The 22,410-nt window shown below is 37.4% G+C and overlaps 3 protein-coding genes across 6 annotated transcripts in view; 1 reads left to right on the top strand and 2 right to left on the bottom strand.

Annotated features, from left to right (window-relative positions):
- The first annotated feature begins 1,256 nt into the window (after positions 1-1,256).
- On the top strand, positions 1,257-3,755 carry LOC131793802 (carboxypeptidase inhibitor SmCI). The gene is made up of 5 exons (XM_059111280.2): positions 1,257-1,409; positions 2,019-2,198; positions 2,364-2,525; positions 2,859-3,035; positions 3,503-3,755. Exons 1-5 carry the CDS (start codon positions 1,361-1,363, stop codon positions 3,520-3,522), a joined length of 588 nt encoding a protein of 195 aa, XP_058967263.2. The 5' UTR covers positions 1,257-1,360; the 3' UTR covers positions 3,523-3,755.
- Positions 3,756-4,947: 1,192 nt separating this feature from the next.
- Positions 4,948-20,940, bottom strand: LOC131793803 (actinia tenebrosa protease inhibitors-like). 2 transcript variants are annotated; one of them, XM_066172787.1, is made up of 7 exons: positions 20,665-20,940; positions 18,360-18,536; positions 17,525-17,680; positions 16,643-16,798; positions 6,654-6,809; positions 6,243-6,299; positions 4,948-5,183 (listed from the first exon to the last, which is right to left on the bottom strand). In XM_066172787.1, the coding sequence occupies exons 1-6, from the start codon at positions 20,810-20,812 to the stop codon at positions 6,286-6,288; spliced, it is 807 nt and encodes a 268-aa protein (XP_066028884.1). In that variant the 5' UTR covers positions 20,813-20,940; the 3' UTR covers positions 4,948-5,183; positions 6,243-6,285. The 2 variants fall into 2 exon arrangements, with proteins under 2 accessions (XP_066028884.1, XP_066028885.1); XM_066172788.1 differs by lacking the exons at positions 4,948-5,183; positions 6,243-6,299; positions 6,654-6,809 and adding exons at positions 15,133-15,368; positions 16,231-16,287.
- LOC131793866 (galactose-3-O-sulfotransferase 2) overlaps positions 20,890-22,410 on the bottom strand; it is a 13,833-nt gene continuing 12,312 nt past the window's right edge. For all 3 annotated transcript variants that reach the window (XM_066172785.1, XM_066172786.1, XM_066172784.1), the window contains 2 exons: positions 21,854-22,089; positions 20,890-21,282 (listed from right to left, as the gene is read on the bottom strand). In XM_066172785.1, the coding sequence (XP_066028882.1) occupies positions 20,890-21,282; positions 21,854-22,089 (629 nt within the window). The remainder of the gene's footprint in view (positions 21,283-21,853; positions 22,090-22,410) is intronic.

The following is a 22,410-nucleotide window of genomic DNA, read 5'->3' as shown; positions in this document are numbered from 1 at the left end:
AGATAATTTTACATTAGTTATCGTTTTCGACAGCGAAAAGGAAAACATGTTTCAGCACGCTTTGAAAGTACTACTCAAAAGAGCTCTTTCGCACAATCAGATATTACTAGAGATTCGATAAAGGAGATTGTCAATATTTGTACATCAGCCGTGGAAATATAGATTCTTGATAGAAACAATAATTATTTTTACCTAAGCAATATTAATCTGTGAGTCGTAGTGTGGTTTACGAAGTCGACGCCAGATATTCTTACCGAGATTTAGTGATAAAATTTTAGAAGTTATTTTAAATGGGTAATAATTTTTTTTCTCTTTAAAGATTTTTACCAGTCTTTATCCGAGCTATTTAATATTTTTTTTAATCTTATAATTCTTTTCTAATCGTGACATGGATCAGTTCAAAACCTCATCCATCAGAAAAGGGATATTGGAAGGTGCTAAAGAGAGGCGGAGTCGTGATCTCATTTCACGCCCTAAGTGTGGAAAAATTCTCGCCTCACGCGTACTAAACAGTATTTGTGCCGAAAAATTTGAAAAGGGACAAATTCAAATCTCTTCTTACTTCGCCGTTTTGTAACATTCACGTGTCAAGTATTATTTTGGGCATAATAGCGTTTTCATTTATAAACCCTTTGTCGCCTTAATATTGTTGTCAAAGCAATCCTATTATGAGTGCTAACGTCCAGAAGCTTTCGTGGATTAAGGACAACTTATTTGTATAGAATGTACAACAGTTGTGAATAAGAATCACCAAGAATGGATCACCAAGAACTCGATACATATGGCAGTAAAAACAGTGACTTAGAATTTTTTGATTGCTCAAACTGCACTTTCCATTTTTAAAATTCTTAGAACAATTGCTACTTCCTTTCCTAAAGATAACGATAACTTTACACTATATGGAGACCTGACTTCAGTCACGATACATAGTTGTCGAGGATTATTTTCAGATAAGCGTCGGAATGTGACCAACCTTTTTAAAAAAAGCAAATACGTCTGCTGAAACACGTATTGATGCCGCTTGAACCAAAAGGTTTTCCCTTTTGTGGAAGACATTTACACAAACGGGTACCTCTGGAGACGTTTTTTCTATGAAACTTAAAACTTCTTAATGGGCTTTTTACCTTTTCGTGGCCTCTTTCTTTGAATAAAACATAGACATTTTTTTCATAAATTATTTCCATGTTGACACTTGCAATACATACATATTGACCGTCGCAATTTCCGTGACGCTCACTTCCTCTCATTAACAACAATGATATAAAAATCAGTCATCGGTACTGAAACACGCACACGATTTTCGCTAAATTTGAAGAGTACTGGTCGTGTTGATCACAAAGTTTCAACCTTTGAAGGCGAAATGAAGTCAGCCCTATTGTCTGTAGCTTTGGTGCTACTGTTTAACGCAGGTTTGAGATTTGTAATCGCTTGTTCCGTGTCTTGATGATCAAATTTTCTTTACTTCGTAAGAATTTGGAAAAAATTCCCCCAATCGGATGAGAGTATCCTGATGTTATAATTCCCATCCTCATTCTAGTAGTTTTATGCGTGATTTGGATGGCGCCTTCCGGCCGAGCCAAAATTTACATATCGTGGTGGAGGAACGATGAAAAAGCATTTTTATTTTATTTCGAATGGAGTAATTACGTCTTATTTTCCAAACAAGTAAAGATTTGACTGAAATATAACGTCCACTCAAAAAATGGAAATCGTCTGCTGTAGTGAAGGATGAGGACATCGTTAAGATGTTTTCTAATTGAGAGATAACTTCCTCATCCTGAATAAAAATCTGGGTTACGAAATTCAAAATAATTTCGTAGTAAAAATGGATTTAAACGTAGATAAGTGACGATATGTTTGGACTATACTGGGAAGGAATGGGAACAGAATGTACTAAACCGCTCGACTGAACTGAACAAATTGTGGGAACCTATCTCCGAGCATCCAGTAGACTAACGGAAATAACTTGAACACGCAGCTAATCGATTTAATGCCAAGTGTATGATTCTTTTTCAAAGGGTACGGTCAAACCGGAAAAACGGACGATTGCCTCCTTCCTAAGGAACCAGGCCTCTGCAAAGCGTTTTTCCAGCGATATTACTTTGATAAGTCCAGCGGTCAGTGCAAGAGGTTCATCTACGGTGGTTGTCAGGGAAACGGAAATAACTTTCTCACAAAGCAGGAATGTGAGAAAAGATGTAAGTAATCAAGGAAAATCCCTATTTCGACGCGAGCTGTATATTTGTGGCACTTACATGCATGACGGGAGTATTAACGGAGGTATAAACGAAGCAATCTAGGTGGAAGTTTTGGCGATGCTAGCATTTATTTAGTAACCTATCTTTTTTTTCTGTCCATTCAAGGTACATGCTTTTTCCCTAAGAAAACTGGACCGTGTAAAGCCAAGATCAGTAGATATTACTACAACCACCGCACCGGAAAATGCGAAAAGTTCTATTACGGAGGTTGCATGGGAAACGTAAACAACTTTAAAAGAATTCGACAGTGTGACAAAACCTGCCCTTGTAAGTAATTCAAGATAATTTTGATATCGTCAACTTAGTTGATAATGTAAATTTGCCACCGTAAAGAGTTTCAAAGCTGATGCTCTCAAAGCTTCAGAACAAATGATTGCTTGTAGATAATTGTCTGGTTGTACGAAAACCGTCCTTAAATGAGCCTCGATGTAATAACTGTTATAATCGGTACAAGCCACACGTACAACAAAAAAAATATATATATAGATAATATAAAGGCCAAAATCATGCGTTTCAATAGAAAGCCATAATTAATTTTGCCTTGCGTTTGTTAGCCTCGCCATGGTACATGTAGATTTTGTTGTCATTTTGTTTGTTCAGCTGTTAAACCAAAGTCAATTTGCCACCAGCCGAAAAAAGTAGGACCATGCAGGACCCGGATCCCTCGATATTTCTACAACAAACGTACTAAAAGATGTAAGAAGTTTTATTATGGTGGATGTCGGGGTAACCAGAACAATTTCAAGAAACTTAAGGAGTGCAGGAGCGTTTGTGTCTGTAAGTTTATAAATTTTTGTCTAACTATTTTTCGACGTAAATTACTCGCAAAAGTAAAAGAACCCCCGGGAAAGGTTTTTGAGTGACAAACTATAATAATGTTATAATAAGTGAAAACCATTGTTATGCCTTTACCCTGATGGATTCATCATAAAACACACGTTTATCTTGCACAAGTTGACGAGTTATAATAGTGCGTGTCTGCCATAAACAAAGATCATTTTTTTTCTCGTGAATGATGCACAATTTGACAACATCTACGTTAGAATTATGAAGAGATTCATAGCAGCATAGGATTGATGTGTTTTTTGGAATTTTTAAAAAGAATGTATTTTTATAAGAGCATAAAGTCGTTAAAAGCAACTAATCAAACTTCTCCCAGCATGCATTCACAAGTGAGATCAGTTATCTTCTCGGGAAACTTGAAATCATGATCTAAAAACATTTTTTGTTTTACATCATTGTAGATCCTTCTCCTAAAGTGTAACTGGCACCATGCGTGTACGTTTGGAGCCCAGAGGATGATTTCGCTTCTCTTACATCAAAATCAAGTAACTTAAATACTGACCTTTCAAAACTTAGCACAATTAGTTATATAGGCGTTTTTTTCACCTGTTGTTAAATCATCAAGAATGCTTTGAAATTTGTAGCCTTAAGTCAAGCTTGTTGTAACGTCGCAATAAAGTTTCTAATCTGAAATGAATTAAAAAAATAATCTGATTATCAGTTTAATTCTCATTGTGTGAAATTCCGATCATTTTGGGGTTATTGACGAGGATGTTTCTCTAAAAGTCATTCTCATACCCGAATTTACCTCTCGGGGGCAGGACATGACCCAGAGAAATGTGTAATACTCACAATCTTTATCTTTTAGAGAAGATTTTTCCTTGCCGATACAATGCTCCTCTAGGATGAAAACCACAGGAACTCAATAAAAGAGCTAAGCAGTAATACGATACCTGACCCTTCTAAAAGCACAAGATTTAAAGGAACCAACACAAAAACGAGGTCTTTTTTTTTTAATTCAAAACTAGTTCAGAGTTTTGGGTTGAATTTTAAAATGAGACTGTTTGCCCCCAAATTAACCCTTGCGGTTTTTCCTTTTGCACAACATAACCATATTTAGATACTTACGGGAGCCCACATACGAGATTGAGCTACCTCCGATGAGGAATAACTTTGTGACGTTATGGTGAACTCGTATCCAGTTTCTCTCTGACAAAGGGCTAACCCTCAAAATGTCAGTTTTAGAAACTCAACCAAATTATTTTGTTGTACTCCCAACCGACGCAGTACAAGAGTTTCTTTAGAAACTTACTTGAAAATCTTTATGGAGACGAAATTTAGCCGAGCTGTTGCAGAGACTCAGTTTATACGTAGACCTGCTGTAACACGTAATGCCGCTTAACCCTTTCTACTTTAACATCAGTATGCATATTCTCCATACTGTTCCGTATATAACCTCTTAGGTGCTAATGAGGAGAATTTGTTTCATAATCCGCAGCTACTCTGGTTGGTGACCATTTCCTTGATTCTCATGACCTTAATGTGTGATTTTAGGGTAATATTGTAAGGAGAAATTAGACGCTGGTCACTCTTCGGGGTTAAAGGGTAAAAATTCTGTCGGGTTTCTCTACCATAAAGTTAGTGTTGCCACTCCTCATGGTCAGGAGTCCGATTCATTTCGATAAGTTTCCCCCAAAGCCTGGTGGTACTCATTGATTTCCATAAGTGGAGTGTAGCAGTGAAAGGCATGAGACGGCGGAGAAGGCATACCTGAGATCCTTCCTAGAGCTCTTGAGTCTGACGCGGTCAGAACTGGGGCACCGCGTCTCCCACTTACAATATCAAGTGAAAAGAAGTCAAATTCAGAAATGTAAATTGTGCATGCTGAATAATTATGTTTTTCCTCTTTATTTCAATAATCGGTAACTGCTCTACATTACAATGCTGTAGCGATTCATTAAGAAAAAGCTAAAAAATAGAGCACTCAACTGACCAAATACAAGATCAAGTACGAAGAATATCATACTGTCATGGGAGTCAGCAAAAGCTTCAAAAAACATTTATTCTAACGTTATGACGCTGTGAAGAACTTCTTTTGGAACTGAGTAACTGAAATGTGGCGGGCAAATTAATCGAAAGACTCTGCAAATAAACAAAATTGTTCAAAATTAACTCAATCTTCTCTCACTCAAATGACAAAATCCAATGATGTTGATCAAATTGACGAAACTTAAGAAGGTTATGTTATTAAACGAAAATTACTCCTCTAATTTTCACAAGAAACGCAAACAAATTGGTTTGCGCTATCATTTTTGAAAAAAGAACCTTCAAAGTCTTCCTCACTATCGAGGAATTCACGTCAAATTCACTTTTAAGAAGTTTTCCTTGCGCAAATGAAGGGGTACGTGCTTCTTTATGAACATGTTGTTGCAACGTCTTTCAGCAGGTTTAACTATGACAATAGTTCCAATCTTCGCACGGTATCAGTCTTTTAATAAAGTTTTCGAGCCCAATTAGTCAGTTTTCCAACAATGTCCCTGTGTCGGTTTATTGACGAGTTTTCGTACTGTACATGTATCGTTACTGTAAAGTACGTTATCGATTTTCATTTACTTTGCTTATTGCCATTTTAAATCACTGTAAGATTTATGTTATTTTTGTTGTTATTTTTCAGAAACCAATTTTTAAGTAAATAATGAGTAAATGATAAATGATTTGCTGAAAATCTACCGGTGCGTTCGTTGTACCAGTGATGTGTAGAAAATCAAAATGGAATACCACGCTCATTTCAGAGAGAAGTAACTTAGGATCATCGAGTGTCATGCGCCATGAGCGAACAAGGCTTTATCGATAAAGGAAGATTTTTCACTACCTTACGAACAAAGGGATTAAAATTAGTTTCATAATTGAAGGAATACCAATTTCAAGCAGTGAAGCTTGTAAAAAAGGACCCGGGTTCCTGAACAGTTGATATGCAAGGACAGTTTGCGAGTTGCATAGCGATAGCAAAGCCGGCGTAAATGCAATAAAATGTAAATGTAAATTAATCCAACCGGCTACTGAAAACTTGATGATAGAAAAATTAACTCCACAATCTCATTGTAGTTATCGTTCTCCGGCTTCCGTTCACTATGGGTTCATAAACAGCTGATAGGCGAACATGGAGGTACAAGGTAAAAATAAATCTTTAATTTAACTTACTGCATTTCCTGTCAAAACCGTTTTCCATTTGGGAAATATCTCGTTACTTCGCCCCACCTTAAAGAAAAGCAAGACAAGAACTAAATCTCAAGGGCTCCTTAGAGCACTCCGTGCCACTAGTGATTTTCCCACGTTACCCGATAGCAATGGCAAAGCTCAGAATGTATAAAATTTTTTCCCGAATTTTCTCACTCTAGTTTAATACCTTCATCCTGTCAGCATACAGGGGCCTTCACACATTTAAATCCAAGGTGTGACAATTGATATAACTCGCCAGCTTGTTTAACTGATAAGTGTATCTATTGTGCATTACTCACAAAGCAATTTTGTGTCCCTTCAATATTTAATTCAAGATGACTTAGATATAAAGACATATCTAGACCTATCCTTTTTTAAATCCAAGAAACTTACAAGTTTGTTGGCATTCTTTCAAAGTTTTAAAATTATTTTCATTTCCTCCGCAACCACCGTAGATGAACTTCTCACACTGACCGCTGGCCTCATCAAAGTGGTATCTCGGAAAGTATCCTCTGCAGTGTCCTGTCTGAGGTGGAAGGGGACATATACCTTGGAAAAAAAAAACAGCAGAGAGTTTTCTCTCTATTCTCTGCATAGAGCCAGAAATGAAGACAGATGTTGATCAATGCTTCACCAGCCTCCCGTCCCATCCCGTTCCGAGTCCCATTGTCAGGATTCGAGCCCCAGCTACTTTTTTCTAGTCAGATGCTTAGTCAACTGAGCTATAATTTTGAGGACACAGACAGACTCAGGCCGATATATTGCTCTTCCCAGCTTGGGATTGAATATAGCTCTTTAATATTCTGAGTTTTCACACAAGCTAGGGCACTTATGATATATCTGATCATGGTAGCGTACAGGGACCTGATCACATCTAGGAATGGAATCATGATGTGCAGAGAAAATAACTCGTTAAGAATTACATGATTATACGATTATATTCAATTGACAACGCAAAGACAAGTTGCATGTTCAGTTTCTTTTACATTCCCCCCTTTTCTCTATGAATAATTTGAGCCCAAAATCTCCAAATTGAATAATCAATGAACCGCTTAGCGATACGACTTATATGTAAGATTTTGATATTTGTCAATAAGTTTCAGAGACTTTGAAATAAGTTTTCAAAGTTGTTTTCAACTCAGGACACTTACACGTTTGTTTGCATTCTTTCAATGTTTTGAAATTATTTCCATTTCCACCGCAACCACCAAAGGTGAATCCTTCGCAGCGACCTTTGGCCTCATTGAAATAAAATCGCGGGAAACGTGCTCTGCAAAGTCCTGTCACTTTTGGAAGGAGACAATCGCTCACACCATGAGAGGTCATAAAATCTTTAAGAAAAAAAGACAAAAGCTAATTTGGTTAAAACAAACAAACAAACAGCAACAAAATCATAAAATGAATAAACAAAAAACAAAAACTGAATCAATCTCTTAGGAGTGCCGACATTAAAAAAACTACGTTAGATAACTTGGTTTATCAACTGGATCGATAACGGAAATTGGCGTCAGCCCTTCGCTCCGACGAAGGGCTAACGCTCGAAACCTCAGTTTTCCAAACTAGCTACGGTCGGATAGCCATGGTCAATTTACATTATCAACCAAGCTATTTAAATAATTATTGATGCATTTGGGGACCTGGATGCTTTTATCCTTAGTTTAACTCTCTACTGCTGACAACTAGCCTTACAACTACAAATCGTTTATGATTCACAAATGAATGTAAAGATAATCAGGGGGAAAATCCTGTTGGTAATGACTTTCCTCAGTGTCTGACACGAATGAAATAAATCCGCAAGCTGAAACAAAGTAAATACTGTGTTTTATGTGATTGCAATTTGTCTTGACCTACCAGTGCTCGGGCGCGTGGACATCGTAATCGGTGTACTTTTTGCAATGTTTTGCAAATGGTGCACAATGCTTGCGAAATTTGTGGGAATTAATCAAGTAAAGGTAGTAGCTTTTATGACTTTTATGAGCAAGCGGAAACAAATGAGTCGAAAAGTTTTCTTAAAAGACCAATCTGTTTATCAGTCCGAGTTCCTTTGAGGTGCTTTGAGGAAGCTTTCTCTTTTCTCCACGTGTGAAGACCGACTTTTCTCAATACCGCAAGAGAGGTGGTACATCGACCAAAAAATTGGTCGGATTTGCTTCTGATATCTAGAAAATTCACAAAAACTGAAACAAGCTGTTTATAATGCCGGAAGTAAGTGCTCCGAGTAGAGGTAAATGAACTTTGCCTATGAAAAGCGCAAAAGGAAGCAAGCTCAAAACAATTTAATGAATTTGTATCAGAAGGATACAAGTTATCAAAAATTGAACCATTTCAATTCAATTTGAGCACACAGTACGTTTCTGAAAATCGCCAACATTTCAAAATTAAAGTATAGCTTTTCGCAGAAAATGTTAAATTAACAATTTCCCTATGTGGTGTTACTCATAATTAGTGCAAGTTAATTTAATAATTTTGTTTTCGAGGATATAAATATTAGTGGGGGGCTTTCCATTTCCGCACGGAAAAAACCGGGCTGAAACAAGAAGCTACACGGAGCCTATATTCTGGCCGTTGTCAGCAAAGTCGCTGTTGAGTGCTTTTCATTGTTTACTTAACATGGAGAGTTATGGAGATTAAGACTTTGGAACAAGTTGATGCCATGACAAATTGGAAATACTAAAATCGCTTGATGAAATGCGGGGACTAACGTAACTACCGCGGCAAAGTCAGCAGATAAGGAAGAAGTCACTTTGTGAGGTGGCTTGAGTCACGGAGAAATCCAGAATGATGGTAACGATCCAACTCCGTAGAATAATAAACGCGTACCTCGGGCGTTTTACAAAGCCAGTATTAAATAGAATCCTACGGTTATCAAATTTCTGGTTACAAAATTCATCAAATTTTAACGCTGTGATTCAAATCTTTCTCTGCCTGCACGAGCCAAATTCCCCTTTTGTCCATTCTTACGTAAGTTTCGCCTCACAGTCGGCCAATAAATATTTGCATTTGAAGACGATGATGTTTGTTTACAAGGCTTTCTCCCGCTCACATCTGGTAACAAACCTCTGAAGTTTTCTGCCTCGGAACGATATACCACAGATGGGATTTTATGGACCGAAAGTTTTTCGACTGACTGAAATTAAAGATATGTGGCAGTGACGTTCACAGGTTTTTTTTTTTCAGAAAAGTATGTTTTTTTCGTCCGCTCACGCCAATTAAAAACTGCCACGTAGCGCCTATTGTGCACTTTCCTGTAGAGGAAAAACCACCCCGAATTTCTGATTCTGGCCCGTTTACGGCAGAGTAAATACATCACATTATAAACTAGTTAAGCAGCCCGTTTTTCAATCTGGAATTCTAAGCGAATCTTAGCATTTAGCACTGTATTCGATCAAGAAATCGATGCAATATGCTAACCTTGCAAATTGGTACTACTCAGTGAATTTTTTTTAGTTTGTATAAATCCGTAGGCTCCGTCTCCAACATCTTGTCTGTACTGGTAAGCAGGGCAAGTTAAATGACCCACGCAATTCTTACTAAGAGTAGGGAACGCGGGTGTTATGGTGTGACCTTGTTTTCGAAAACAACATTCAAAACATTGAGGGCGCCGGCAAATTTCCTTCCGAGAATTTTAAACAGCTCAACGCAGTCTGGCGAAACTTTCCTCCGCAAAGTGTTGCGAAGCGTATAAGAGCATATGAATCTGGAGAATGCGCTATAGAAATGCATTATCATCATATCCTAACAGTCTTAGTCCAAAAACAGCAAAGATCAAGTTATCATTTACCTAATGGCACCCAAGCATCACAGATAAATATGTTCACAGAAAGTTAAGTTAGAAAAATTATTATCAACTGCTCTTATACCCAAATTCAAGAGGAGCAGCAAAGCAACTGAAAGTATGGCTGACTTCATTTCGTCTGGTGTTTTCTGTAGAAATGAAATGAAATGAAATAAGCTAAATGGAGCAAAACTACAACTTCTCGAGCTCGTCATGTTCTAAACGAACGCTGAAGCATATAACCTGAACAAATTTTACCTTTGATTAGACAGTCTGATCTTATGAAGTAACTTGAATGTGCTCTCTTTGAAAAGCGTCGATGTTCTGATGCAATGAAGGTGAATCCACAGGATAAAAAGTGTCTGAGTGCAATTAACTGAATTGAAAGGATGTAAAACATTAATTCTTTTAATTCTTTCCTTTTACCACACGCGGCCATGGGTTATTACATCGAGGCCTTGCTCCTTTTTTAGCTGAAATCCTTGCCCAAACACAGGTCAGAGAGAGATCATTGGGTAGCTATTCCAGCACCTTAAACTAAGATTATTGCTCTTTAGACATTCGAAGTTCAATTGGTATTTTATATCGTGCTTTGCGCCGCAAACTTGAAATCAATTTCAGTAGACCAGTGCGGAATGTTTACAGCATTCCGCCTGTCTCCGTTTTCGTTGCTTATTACCTTGAACTTCGCCAACTGAGACGATAATTACGCTTTGTTACCATTTGGTGATCATTCGCATTCTACAGCTGAGGGCAGAATTGGCCTTTTCCCTTTCTTTTGTTTCAAGTGTCCTCCTTTAATTACTTTTGGTTGTTAAAGGTTTTTACTGCGCGTAGTGATTGCTATGTTGAGGAAAGGATGACATAACAGCAGTAATTTCCATGCCTGGTGCCTCTATCATGCGTGATCAACACTTGCCGATCCAGAGTTCATATTTTCATAATCGCTGGTTCTAAACTACGATTTACTCGAGCGCACTGGCACCTCGAGTCGCGTTTAAGTAAAAGAGAAGGTGGAGTGTTAACTGGTAACACCTAATTCAACCCTCATGCTAATTTCACTGAAACCGACACCCACTGCCATGTTTGAAACGAAGTAAAGCCCACACATGTCTAAACACAATATTGTTCTGAATTTGATATTTACCGCGTACCGCTGTTTGTTATCAAGGGTAACACCAATTGCATCGCAGTAGCAATGGATTTAGTACGATAGCTTTGGTTTAGTGCGACAGGGGTTATAAAAACACCTCTTCTTTAACTCCCACGTCGCTTTCATTAAAAGCCAAAGTCTATTGGTCAGAGACAATGATTAAACATCCACCTTCATTTTAACAGCACACCACCTACCCTTGATTCCCTGCAGCATTCAATCCGAGTATCATACTGAAATTATCCTTTCCGGAGTTTTGATTGATAATTCACGGTCCAAAAACTTTGAATTAATGCATTTGAGATCTTAAAATTCCATGTTTTAACAATAATCACGTTCCAAGAATCAAATCAACGGCAAGACAATGGACCCAGTCCTGCTTATCCTTTAAATCAAATCGTGACTTGTTATACACGCACGGCTTGTAAGAAAGCGAAGAAATTTTCAATAGTTTGTTTTCTCAGAAAAAATGGAACATTTCAATGTATGCTTACGGATTACATTTAATATGAGTGCCGCAATGGCCCGTGATGTGATGCGTGGGAACGAATGGCTGTTTTCTTAAAAATTATTTAATCGAATGATATTTTAATCAGAGACCTCAGTGAGCCGGATGTTTTATGCATATTAGGCATGCTAAGTGGTAATTATGAGCACAATGTCAAAGAAGAATGTCTCAATCGAGGTGTTTATCTTAGATTTTTAAGACAATTATTGGTTACGTGAAAGTGCCATGAAAGTATCGTTATGGCTCATGCTAGTCAGTCCTAACTATGATAGGTTCATTAACTGAACATTGATTCGGTTGATCGGAAGCATGTAGTTCGTTGTTGCTCTTTTGTGAGATATCTATGGAAGTGTTTGAGTTGTTTTATTTAGACAACAATTAATTAGTCTTCCAAGGTTATTTGGCCAGCATGCCCTCTCGGGCCTACCGTTAGAAACTACGGCTTCGAACTTTCCAAACTACAGTGGTTATTGGTAAATACTAAGAGAGTGAATAACGTCGCGGAGGGCGCGCTCTGATTGGCTACTCAATTAATTATCTGCGGTAATAACAAATTTGACGTTAAATAACTTGAACACGCAGTGAATTGATATAATGCCAAATGTATGATTCTTTTTCAAAGGGTACGGTGAGACCGGAAAAACGGAAGACTGCCTTCTTCCTAAGGAACCAGGCTTCTGCAAAGCGTATTTCTAGCGATATTACTTTGATAAGTGAATAAAGGGTTAAGTTTCTAAAGAAACTTTGGTGCTGCGTCGGTGGGAGAGTATAGCAGGTAATTTAGTGTTAACAACTGAGTTGAAAACGTAAATTAGCCACCGTAAAGGGTAAAAAAAGCTTACGTTTCGAGCGTTAGTCCTTCGTCAATCGCTCTGACGAAGAGCTAACGCTCGAAACGTTAGCTTTTTTACCCTTTACGTTGGCTAATTTACGCCTTCAACTCAGTTGTTAACACTAAATTACCTGATATTACTTTGATAAGGCCAGCGGTCAGTGCAAGAGGTTCTCTAGGGTGGTTGCAAGGGAAACGGAAATAAGTTTCTCACAAAGCAGGAATGTGAGAAAAGATGCAAGTGATCAAGAAAATCCCTATTTCGACGCGAGCTGTATATTTGTAGCGGTTACATGCATGACGGGAGCATTAACGGAGGTTTAAATGAAGCAATCTAGGTGGAAGTTTTGGCGATGCTAGCATTTATTTAGTAATCTATCTTTTTTTTTCTGTCCATTCAAGGTACATGCTTTTTCCCTAAGGAAACTGGACCGTGTAAAGCTAAGATCAGTAGATATTTCTACAACCACCGCAGCGGAAAATGCGAAAAGTTCTATTACGGAGGTTGCATGGGAAACGTAAACAACTTTAAAAGAATTCGACAGTGTGACAAAACCTGCCCTTGTAACTGAAGTAATTCAAGATAATTTTGGTATCGTCAACATAGTTAATAATGTAAATTTGCCACCGTAAAGAGTTTCAAAGCTGATGTTTCGAGCGATAGCACCTTTTCAGAGCGAATGATTGCTTGCAGGTCATTGTCTGATTGTACGAAAACCGTTCTTAAATGAGCCTCAATATAATAACTGTTATAATCGGTACAAGCCACACGTACAAAAAAAAAAATATAAAATAGGTAATATGAAGGCCAAAATAATGCATTTCAATAGAAAGCCATAATTAATTTTGCCTTGCGTTTGTTAGCCTCGCCATGGTACATGTAGATTTTGTTGTCATTTTGTTTGTTCAGCTGTTAAACCAAAGTCAATTTGCCACCGGCCGAAAAAAGTAGGACCATGCAGGGCCCGGATCCCTCGATATTTTTACAACAAGGGCACTAAAAGATGTAAGAATTTTTTTTTTGGTGGATGTCGCGGTAACCAGAACAATTTCAAGAAACTTAAGGAGTGCAGGAGCGTTTGTGTATGTAAGTTTATAAATTTTTGTCTAATCATTTTTGGACGTAAATTACTCGCAAAAGTAAAAGAACTTCCGGGAAAGGTTCTTGAGTGACAAACCATAATAATGTTATAATAAGTGAAAACCATTGTTATACCTTTACCCTGATGGATTCATCATAAAACACACGTTTACCTTGCACAAGTTGACGAGTTATAATAGTGCGTGTCTGCCATAAACAAAGATCATTTTTTTCTCGTAAATGATGCACAATTTGACAACATCTACGTTAGAATTATGAAGAGATTCATAGCAGCATGGGGTTGGTATGTTTTTTTGGAATTTTTTTAGAAGGAATGTATTTTTATAAGAGCATAAAGTCGTTAAAGCAACTAATCAAACTTCTCCCAGCATACATTCACAAGTGAGATCAGTTATCTTCTCGGGAAACTTGAAATCATGATTTAAAAACATTTTTTTGTACTACATCATTGTAGATCCTTCTCCTAAAGTGTAACTGGCACCATGCGTGTACATCAGGAGCCCAGAGGATGATTTCGTTTCTTTTGCATCAAAATCAAGTTGAATTTTAAAATGAGACTGTTTGCCCCCAAATAAGCTCTTGCGGTTTCTCCTTTTGCAGAACATAGCCATATTTAGATACTTACGGGAGCCCACATACGAGATTGAGCTACCTCCGATGAGGAATAACTTTGTGACGCTATGATGAACTCGTATCCAGTTTCTCTCTGACAAAGGCCTAACCCTCAAAACGTCAGTTTTAGAAACTCAACCAAATTATTTTGTTGTACTCCCAACCGACGCAGCACCACAGTTTCTTTAGAAACTTACCCTCCTTATTCGTCATGTTTTGATTGTAACACGCCTTGCTGGTTGCTAAAGCCTCTGATGCTTGAAAACTTCTTAAAAACTTTGATCATTAATTTTGAAAATCTTTACGGAGACGAAATTTCGCCGAGCTGTTGCAGAGACTCAGTTTATGTATCAACCTACTGTAACACGTAACGCCGCTTAACCCTTTTTTACTCTAACATCAGTATACATATTCTCCATGCTTTTCCGTATACATCCCCTTAAGAGCTGATGAGGAGAACTTGTTTCATAATCCGCAGCTACTCTGGTTGGTGACCATTTCCTTGATTCTCATGACCTCAATGTGTGATTTGGGGTAATATTGTAAGGAGAAATTAGACGCTGGTCACTCTTAGGGGTTAAAGGGTAAAAATTCTGTCGGGTTTTTCTACCATAAAGTGGGTGTTGCCACTCCTCATGGTCAGGTGTCCGATTCATTTCGATAAGTTTCCCCGAAAGCCTGGTGGTACTCATTGATTTCCATGAGTGGAGTGTGGCAGTGAGAGGCATGAGTCGGCGGAGAAGGCATACCTGAGATCCTTCCCAGAGCTCTCGATCCAGAGCCTAACGCGGTCAGAACTGGGGCACCGCGTCTCCCACTTACAATATCAAGTGAAAAGAAGTCAAATTCAGATAGTGAATTGTGCATGCTGAATAATTATGTTTTTCCTCTTTATTTCAATAATCGGTAACTGCTCTACATTACAATGCTGTAGCGATTCATTAAGAAAAAGCTAAAAAATAGAGCACTCAACTGACCAAATACAAGATCAAGTACGAAGAATATCATACTGTCATGGGAGTCAGCAAAAGCTTCAAAAAACATTTATTCTAACGTTATGATGCTGTGAAGAACTTCTTTTGGAACTGAGCAACTGAGGTGTGGCAGGCAAATTAATCGGAAGACTCTGCAAATAAACAAAATTGTTCAATATTAGCTCAATCTTCTCTCACTCAAATGACAAAATCCAATGATGTTGATCAAATTGACGAAACTTAAGAAAGTTATGTTATTAAACGAAAATTACTCCTCTAATTTTCACAAGAAACGCAAACAAATTGGTTTGCGCTATCATTTTTGGAAAAAGAACCTTCAAAGTCTTCCTCGCTATCGAGGAATTCACGTCAAATTCACTTTTAAGAAGTTTTCCATGCGCAAATGAAGGGGTACGTGCTTCTTTATGAAAATGTTGTTGCAACGTCTTTCAGCAGGTTTAACTATGACAATAGTTCCAATCTTCGCACGATATCAGTCTTTTAATAAAGTTTTCGAGCTTAATTAGTCAGTTTTCCAACAATGTCCCTGTGTCGGTTTATTGACGAGTTTTCGTACTGTATATGTATCGTTACTGTAAAGTACGTTATTGCTGACCTTTCTCCTTTCGATTTTCATTTACTTTGCTTATTGCCATTTTAAATCACTGTAAGATTTATGTTATTTTTGTTGTTATTTTTCAGAAACCAATTGTTAAGTAAAAGGGATTCAAATTAGTTTCCTGAACGGTTGATATGCGAGAACAGTTTGTGAGTTGCATAGCGATAGCAAAGCCAACAAAAATGCATGAGATTGAGTTTCGATGCTAAAATTATTTTCACTAAAGTTATTAATTATTAATCCAACCGGCTACTGAAAACTTGATGATAGAAAAATTAAACTCCTAAATCTCACTGTGGTTATCGTTCCCCGGCTTCCGTTCACTATGGGTTCATAAACAGCTAATAGGAGAACATAGACATACAAGGTAAAAACAAATCTTTAATTTAACTCACTGCATTTCCTGTCAAAACCGTTTTCCATTTGGGCGTTATCTCGTTATTTCGCCCCACCTTAAAGAAAAGCAAGACAAGAAGTAAATCTCAAGGGCTCCTTAGAGCACTCCGTGCCACTAGTGATTTTCCTACGTTACCCGCTAGCAAAAGCAAAGCTCAAGATCTATAACCTTTTTTTCCAAATTTCCTCACTCTAGTTTAATACCTTCATCCTGTCAGCATACAGGGGCCTTCACACATTTCAATCCAAGGTGTGACAATTGATATAACTCGCCAGCTTGTTTAACTGATAAGTGTATCTATCGTGCATTTCTCACAAAGCAATTTTGTGTCCCTTCAATATCTAAATCAAGATGACTAAGATATAAAGACATATCTAAACCTATCTTTTTTTTAAATCCAAGAAACTTACAAGTTTGTTGGCATTCTTTCAAAGTTTTAAAATTATTTTCATTTCCTCCGCAACCGCCGTAGATGAACTTCTCACACTGACCGCTGGCCTCATCAAAGTGGTATCTCGGAAAGTATCCTCTGCAGTGTCCTGTCTGAGATGGAAGGGGACATATACCTTGGAAAAAAAAACAGCAGAGAGTTTTCTCTCTATTTTCTGCACAGAGCCAGAAATGAAGACAGATGTTGATCAATGTTTCACCAGCCTCCCGTCCCATCCCGTTCCGAGTCCCATTGTCAGGATTCGAGGCCCAGTTACTTTTTTCTAGTCAGATGCTTAGTAAACTGAGCTATAATTTTGAGGACGCAGACAGACTCAGGCCGATATATTGCTCTTCCCAGCTTTGGATTGAATATAGCTCTTTATAAAGGCGTCAGACTCTAAAATATTTCAAGTTTTCACACAAGCTAGGGCACTTATAATATATCTGATAATGGTAACGTACATGGACCTGATAACATCTACGAATGGAATCATGATGTGAAGGGAAAATAACTCGTTAAGAATTGTATGATTATACAAGGGGTTATTAGAGCACTCCGTGTCACTGGTGATTTTCCCACGTTACCCGCTAGAAAAAGGAAAAGCTCAAGATCTATAACCTTTTTTTCCAAATTTCCTCTCTCTAGTTTAATATCTTCATCCTGTCAGCACACAAGGGCCTTCACACATTTCGATTCAAGTTGTAACAACTGATATAACTCGCCAGCTTGTTTAACTGATAAGTGTATCTATCTTGCATCACTCACAAAGCAATTTTGCGTCCCTTCAATATCTACGTCAAGATGGCTTAGATATACAAATACATCTAGACCTATATTTTTTTGAATCCAAGAAACTTACAAGTTTGTTGGCATTCTTTCAAAGTTTTAAAATTATTTTCATTTCCTCCGCAACCACCGTAGATGAACTTCTTACACTGACCGCTGGCCTCATCAAAGTGGTATCTCGGAAAGTATCCTCTGCAGTGTCCTGTCTGAGATGGAAGGGGACATATACCTTGGAAAAAAAAACAGCAGAGAGTTTTCTCTCTATTCTCTGCACAGAGCCAGAAATGAAGACAGATGTTGATCAATGTTTCACCAGCCTCCCGTCCCATCCCATTCCGATTCCTATTGTCAGGATTCGAGCCCCAGTTAATTTTTTTCCCGTCAGATGCTCAGTTAACTGAGCTATATTAAAGAACAAAAATAGAGTCAGGCCGATATATTGCTTTTCCAAGCTTGAGATTGAGTATAGCTCATTATGGAGGCATAAGACCCTAAAACTTAGCAAACTTATTCCAAGTTTTCACACGAGCTAGGGCACTTATAATATATATCTAATAATGGTAGCGCACAGGAACCTGATCACATCTACGAATCGAATCACGATGTGGAGAGAAAATAACTCGTCAAGAATTATATGGTTATACGATTATATTCAATTGACAACGCAAGGACAAGTTGCATGGTCAGTTACTTTTACATTCCCCCCTTTTTTCTACGATTAATTTGAGCCCAAAATCTCCAAATTCAACAATCAATGTAAATAAACCGCTCAGCGATACGAATTACATGTAGGATTTTGATATTTGTCAATAAGTTTCAGAGACTTTGAAATAAGTTTTAGTTGTATTTCCAAAGAAATCACAAATTCAAAAACTAATTTCAAGTTGTTTTAAACTCAGGACACTTACACGTTTGTTGGCATTCTTTCAATGTTTTGAAATTATTTTCATTTCCACCGCAACCACCATAGATGAATCCTTCGCAGCGACCTTTTGCCGCATTGTAATAAAATCGTGGGAAACGTCCTCTGCAGAATCCTATCAGTTTTGGAAGGCGACAATTGCTCACACCAGAGGCCATCAAATCTTTAAGAAACAAAGACAAAAGCTAATTTGGTTAAAACAAACAAACAAACAAACAAACAAACAAACAGCAACAACATCATAAAATGAATAACTAAACAAAAACTGAATCAATCTCTCTTCATGTACTGTAGATTATACGCAAGAACGAAACACGATAAAATAACAGCCCACGTAACGTTCGGTCTCTAAAAAAACTTATTTATTTAAGATCGATCGACGAAAGATCAGATATTTGCAATATCTATTGGGGTGATGGCTCTTACGGCTTAAGGTTAAAATTTTGGCCGATTTATAGCTATTTCTTTACCGAGCCCAAAACTTACCATCTCTCTTATTTATCTATTTACAAACATGACGCTATCGACATTGCTGATCCTTGCAGTATGCAGGACGAGTGTCATATGACCTTCGTAATAGACCTCATCGGAGGTGTTAGGGTCGATTCCTCATGGGGACTCAGAATTTTTCTTTGTCCCACGCTCGTGATAAGACGAAAAACATCTTTCTCTATATCTTTTGATTGTTTTCACCAGTTCTTTTTATTGTTTATAGTTAACTTTATTTACGACCAACCGTCTGACAGTTAACCCATTGAGACCCTCCTAGGAGTAAAAAACTACGTTAGATAACTTGGTTTATCAACTGGATCGATAACGGAATTGGTCACTCAACCGTAGAGAGTTTCTACGACTGGGGTTTCGAGCGTTAGCCCCGACGAATGGGTGACGCTGGAAATCTTAGTTGTCCAAACTGGCTACGGTCGGATAGCCATGGCCAATTTACATTATCAACCAAGTTATTTAAATAATTATTGATGCATTTGGGGACCTGGATGCTTTTATCCTTGGTTTAACTCTCTACTCCTGACAACTAGCCTTACAACTACAAATCGTTTATGATTCAAAAATGAATGTAAAGATAATCAGGGAGAAAATCCTGTTGGTAAAGACTTTCCTCAGTGTCTGACATGAAAGAAATACATTTACAAGTTGAAACAAACTAAACACTATGCGTTCTGTGATTGCAATTTGTCTTGACCTACCAGTGCTCGGGCGCGTGGACATGGTGATCGGTGTACTTTTTTCAAGGTTTTATCCAAAATGGTGTACAATACTTGCGAAATTAGTGGGAATTAATCAAATAATGACAGTAGCTTTTTATGACTTGTATGAGCCAGCCAGCCATACAGTTCTTGACCGAAAAAGTAATGGGGAAAAGAATAGATGGCCTTCGGAACTACGGCTTGGATTTAGTACAATAGGGGGTTATAAAAACACCTCTTCTTTAACTCCCACGTCACTTTCATTAAAAGCTAACGCCTATTGGCCAGAGACAATGATTAAACATCCACCTTCATTTTAACAGCACACCACTTACCCTTGATTCCCTGCAGCATTCAATCCGAGTATCATACTGAAATTATCCTTTCCGGAGTTTTGATTGATAATTCACGGTCCAAAAACTTTGAACTAATGCATTTGAGATCTTAAAATTCCATTTTTAGCAATAATCACGGTCCAAGAATCAAATCAGACAATGGACCCAGTCGTGCTTATCCTTTAAATCAAATCGTGACTTGTTATGCACTCAAGGCTTGTAAGAAAGCGAAGAAATTTTCAGTACTCTGTTTCTCAGACAATCCGTTTGGTCTAAATGGAAATTTTAGGATATACTCACTTCATGAAACAGAAACGTAGGATGTTTAATGTTTAAGCTAATCCAATTGAAAATTAAAAAAAAAAAAGAAACAAATATAATTCCACCAGTTTACCTTCTAAGTCGAAGAAGAGCATTTTCGCTTTCTTAAAAGCCTTTCCTAGAAACGTGCTTTTCAGGCGAATAATGAGGCTAAAGCCGTCGGGCACATTCGCTATTTTGTTTTTGGTTCTCACCGCCGATTATTCTAGAATCAATGGTGGTATTGCAACATAAGGCATATTTACTCGACAGGTAAATTGTGAATGTATATGAAACTTTCAGATAGTCATTTGAACAGTATTTTTGCTTGAGTGGGTGAAAAAACCGTCGACAAATATATACTACATTTCATATTCGTTTTGTATGATGTTTAATATATGTACAAACCTATTGCATGATTATAATACAAAAAAGTGTTCAGGCTGCCTACCGTTAGTCAGATTACTTTCAATATATTTAGTCTGAAGAGTGTAATGGGAGTTGGATTCAGTAAACAGGCTCCCAGGTAAAAGAAAACCATCATGCGTAGTGTAGTCGGGCTGGTTTCTCCGAATATCAAAATATTTCCTTTTCTTCATACACGTCACAAAAAAAACTCTTCAATACATTTACGAAATATTTAAGGCGATATTGCGATACTAGGTAACAGTATTATTTACAAGCCAAGTAATTGTGAATCTTCAAGTCTTGTCTTATTCAACTTTTCATAAAACCAGTTTCTTAAACGCTCGCTGTCTTCTTTGAGCTTCAGATTATATTTCTTCCTTAGATATGAAATATAACTCTCCTCTTTCAGAGTCATTTTCTCACATAAATATTTGTTCATGTTTGGAATGCTGTGTTCATTTAGTTTGATTTCCATTTCTCCCGTATCACGGTTTGTTTCCAGTGTGTGAATACATTCCTTCTCGAGACTATTCACTTTGTTACGTAGCTTTGTAACTTCTTGATAAAAGGTTTGGTCTTGCGCAGAAATTTTATTCCAGAAAGTTTTGTTGAAAAAGTCGTATAACGCAGCATCGGCATTATTCCATTCACTGATTTGCATCTGAAAGAAGAGTAAAGCAAAAATGAATCGTGCCTGGTCAGTATTTAGCAAGTAGATTCCATGTTACCTTCAGTGATGTTTATCTATGTCTGTTCTGTGATATTTTGTCGATGGCGTCAAAATGTGGTAATAACGAAAAAAAGGGGCACGCAAGGCGCAGTCAAGAGATTATTATTATTCTCTTGGCGCAGCCGAGTGTGGTGCTCAGATATTCCTTTAACAAATTTTACGTCTTCAGTGATCTATTTTTGTACAGACCAACGGCAACTTAAAGTTTGTTTCATTTTTTTTTTTCATAAAAAAATTCTGTCAATGGCGACGCTGTTTATGCTTCTATCCTTCAATGGATCTTGAGTAAATAAGAATCATTCAAATTGTGTTCATACATGTTATTCCACTTATCATACAAAATCTGATCGATATAAATGAACGTAGATTTCCTTCTCAGCAAGTTCATTTAAATTTGTGCTTTTTGATATTGTGGAAAGAAACTGTTTCCAGTTGCTCTCTAAAAAGTTTTAATAAAAAAGTGCTCTGATAAACAAATGGAATAATGAGAAATACTGCTTACCTTTTGCTGATCTGTTATGTTTGTTTCTTTGTACTCAGGTGATCTTTGATTCAGTTTGAAATAAACAACATCATCTAAATCCCAACAGAGTTCTCTTTTGAGTAAAACAAGAGATTCGTCAAAATATTCCATGATAAGCACTAAGTCTATTTTCTCGGCCAGGTCACCAATGTACTTCTCTATCATCACTGGATCATTGTAATATTTGTGCTGAAGGCCAAGGTCGAACATTTGTCCTGAAGAGAGCGCGGACATTACGTTTAGGTTTCATTATATACATAATTAATGCGGATGTATATAGGCACATTTTGTTTAAAGCACTTATAGAAACACAGATATAAATAAATGACGTTAAAGAAGGAAAAAATCAGGCAGTAGTAAAACTTAGTGTAAAATTTGCAACGCATGAATACTTTGACCAGCCCAGCGAAATCAACGGAATCTTCGACAAGTTAAACGACAGTTTACAATGCAATGTACTCACTGTGGTTAAGAATTGAAGAAAATTGGCGTTAACCGTTTGCTTATTTCAAACGTTGATCTTAATGTGCGTATAG

This window comes from Pocillopora verrucosa, chromosome 9 (genome assembly GCF_036669915.1).
Source record: "Pocillopora verrucosa isolate sample1 chromosome 9, ASM3666991v2, whole genome shotgun sequence".
NCBI lineage: Eukaryota > Metazoa > Cnidaria > Anthozoa > Scleractinia > Pocilloporidae > Pocillopora > Pocillopora verrucosa.
The sequence above is the reverse complement of the archived record's forward strand: the minus strand, read 5'-3'. Positions and strand labels throughout refer to the sequence as shown.

Excerpts from the sequence above, each read along its gene's own strand:
- LOC131793802 (XM_059111280.2), top strand. The coding sequence starts at position 1,361 with ATGAAGTCAGCCCTATTGTCTGTAGCTTTGGTGCTACTGTTTAACGCA. Across the intron at positions 2,199-2,363 it reads GCAGGAATGTGAGAAAAGAT|GTACATGCTTTTTCCCTAAG; the intron begins GTAAGTAATCAA and ends TGTCCATTCAAG. Across the intron at positions 2,526-2,858 it reads GTGTGACAAAACCTGCCCTT|CTGTTAAACCAAAGTCAATT; the intron begins GTAAGTAATTCA and ends TTGTTTGTTCAG.
- LOC131793803 (XM_066172787.1), bottom strand. The coding sequence starts at position 20,812 with ATGAAGAAAAGGAAATATTTTGATATTCGGAGAAACCAGCCCGACTAC. Across the intron at positions 18,537-20,664 it reads TGAAAGTAATCTGACTAACG|ATTTGATGGCCTCTGGTGTG; the intron begins GTAGGCAGCCTG and ends TGTTTCTTAAAG. Across the intron at positions 16,799-17,524 it reads GAAAGAATGCCAACAAACTT|GTATATGTCCCCTTCCATCT; the intron begins GTAAGTTTCTTG and ends TTTTTTTCCAAG.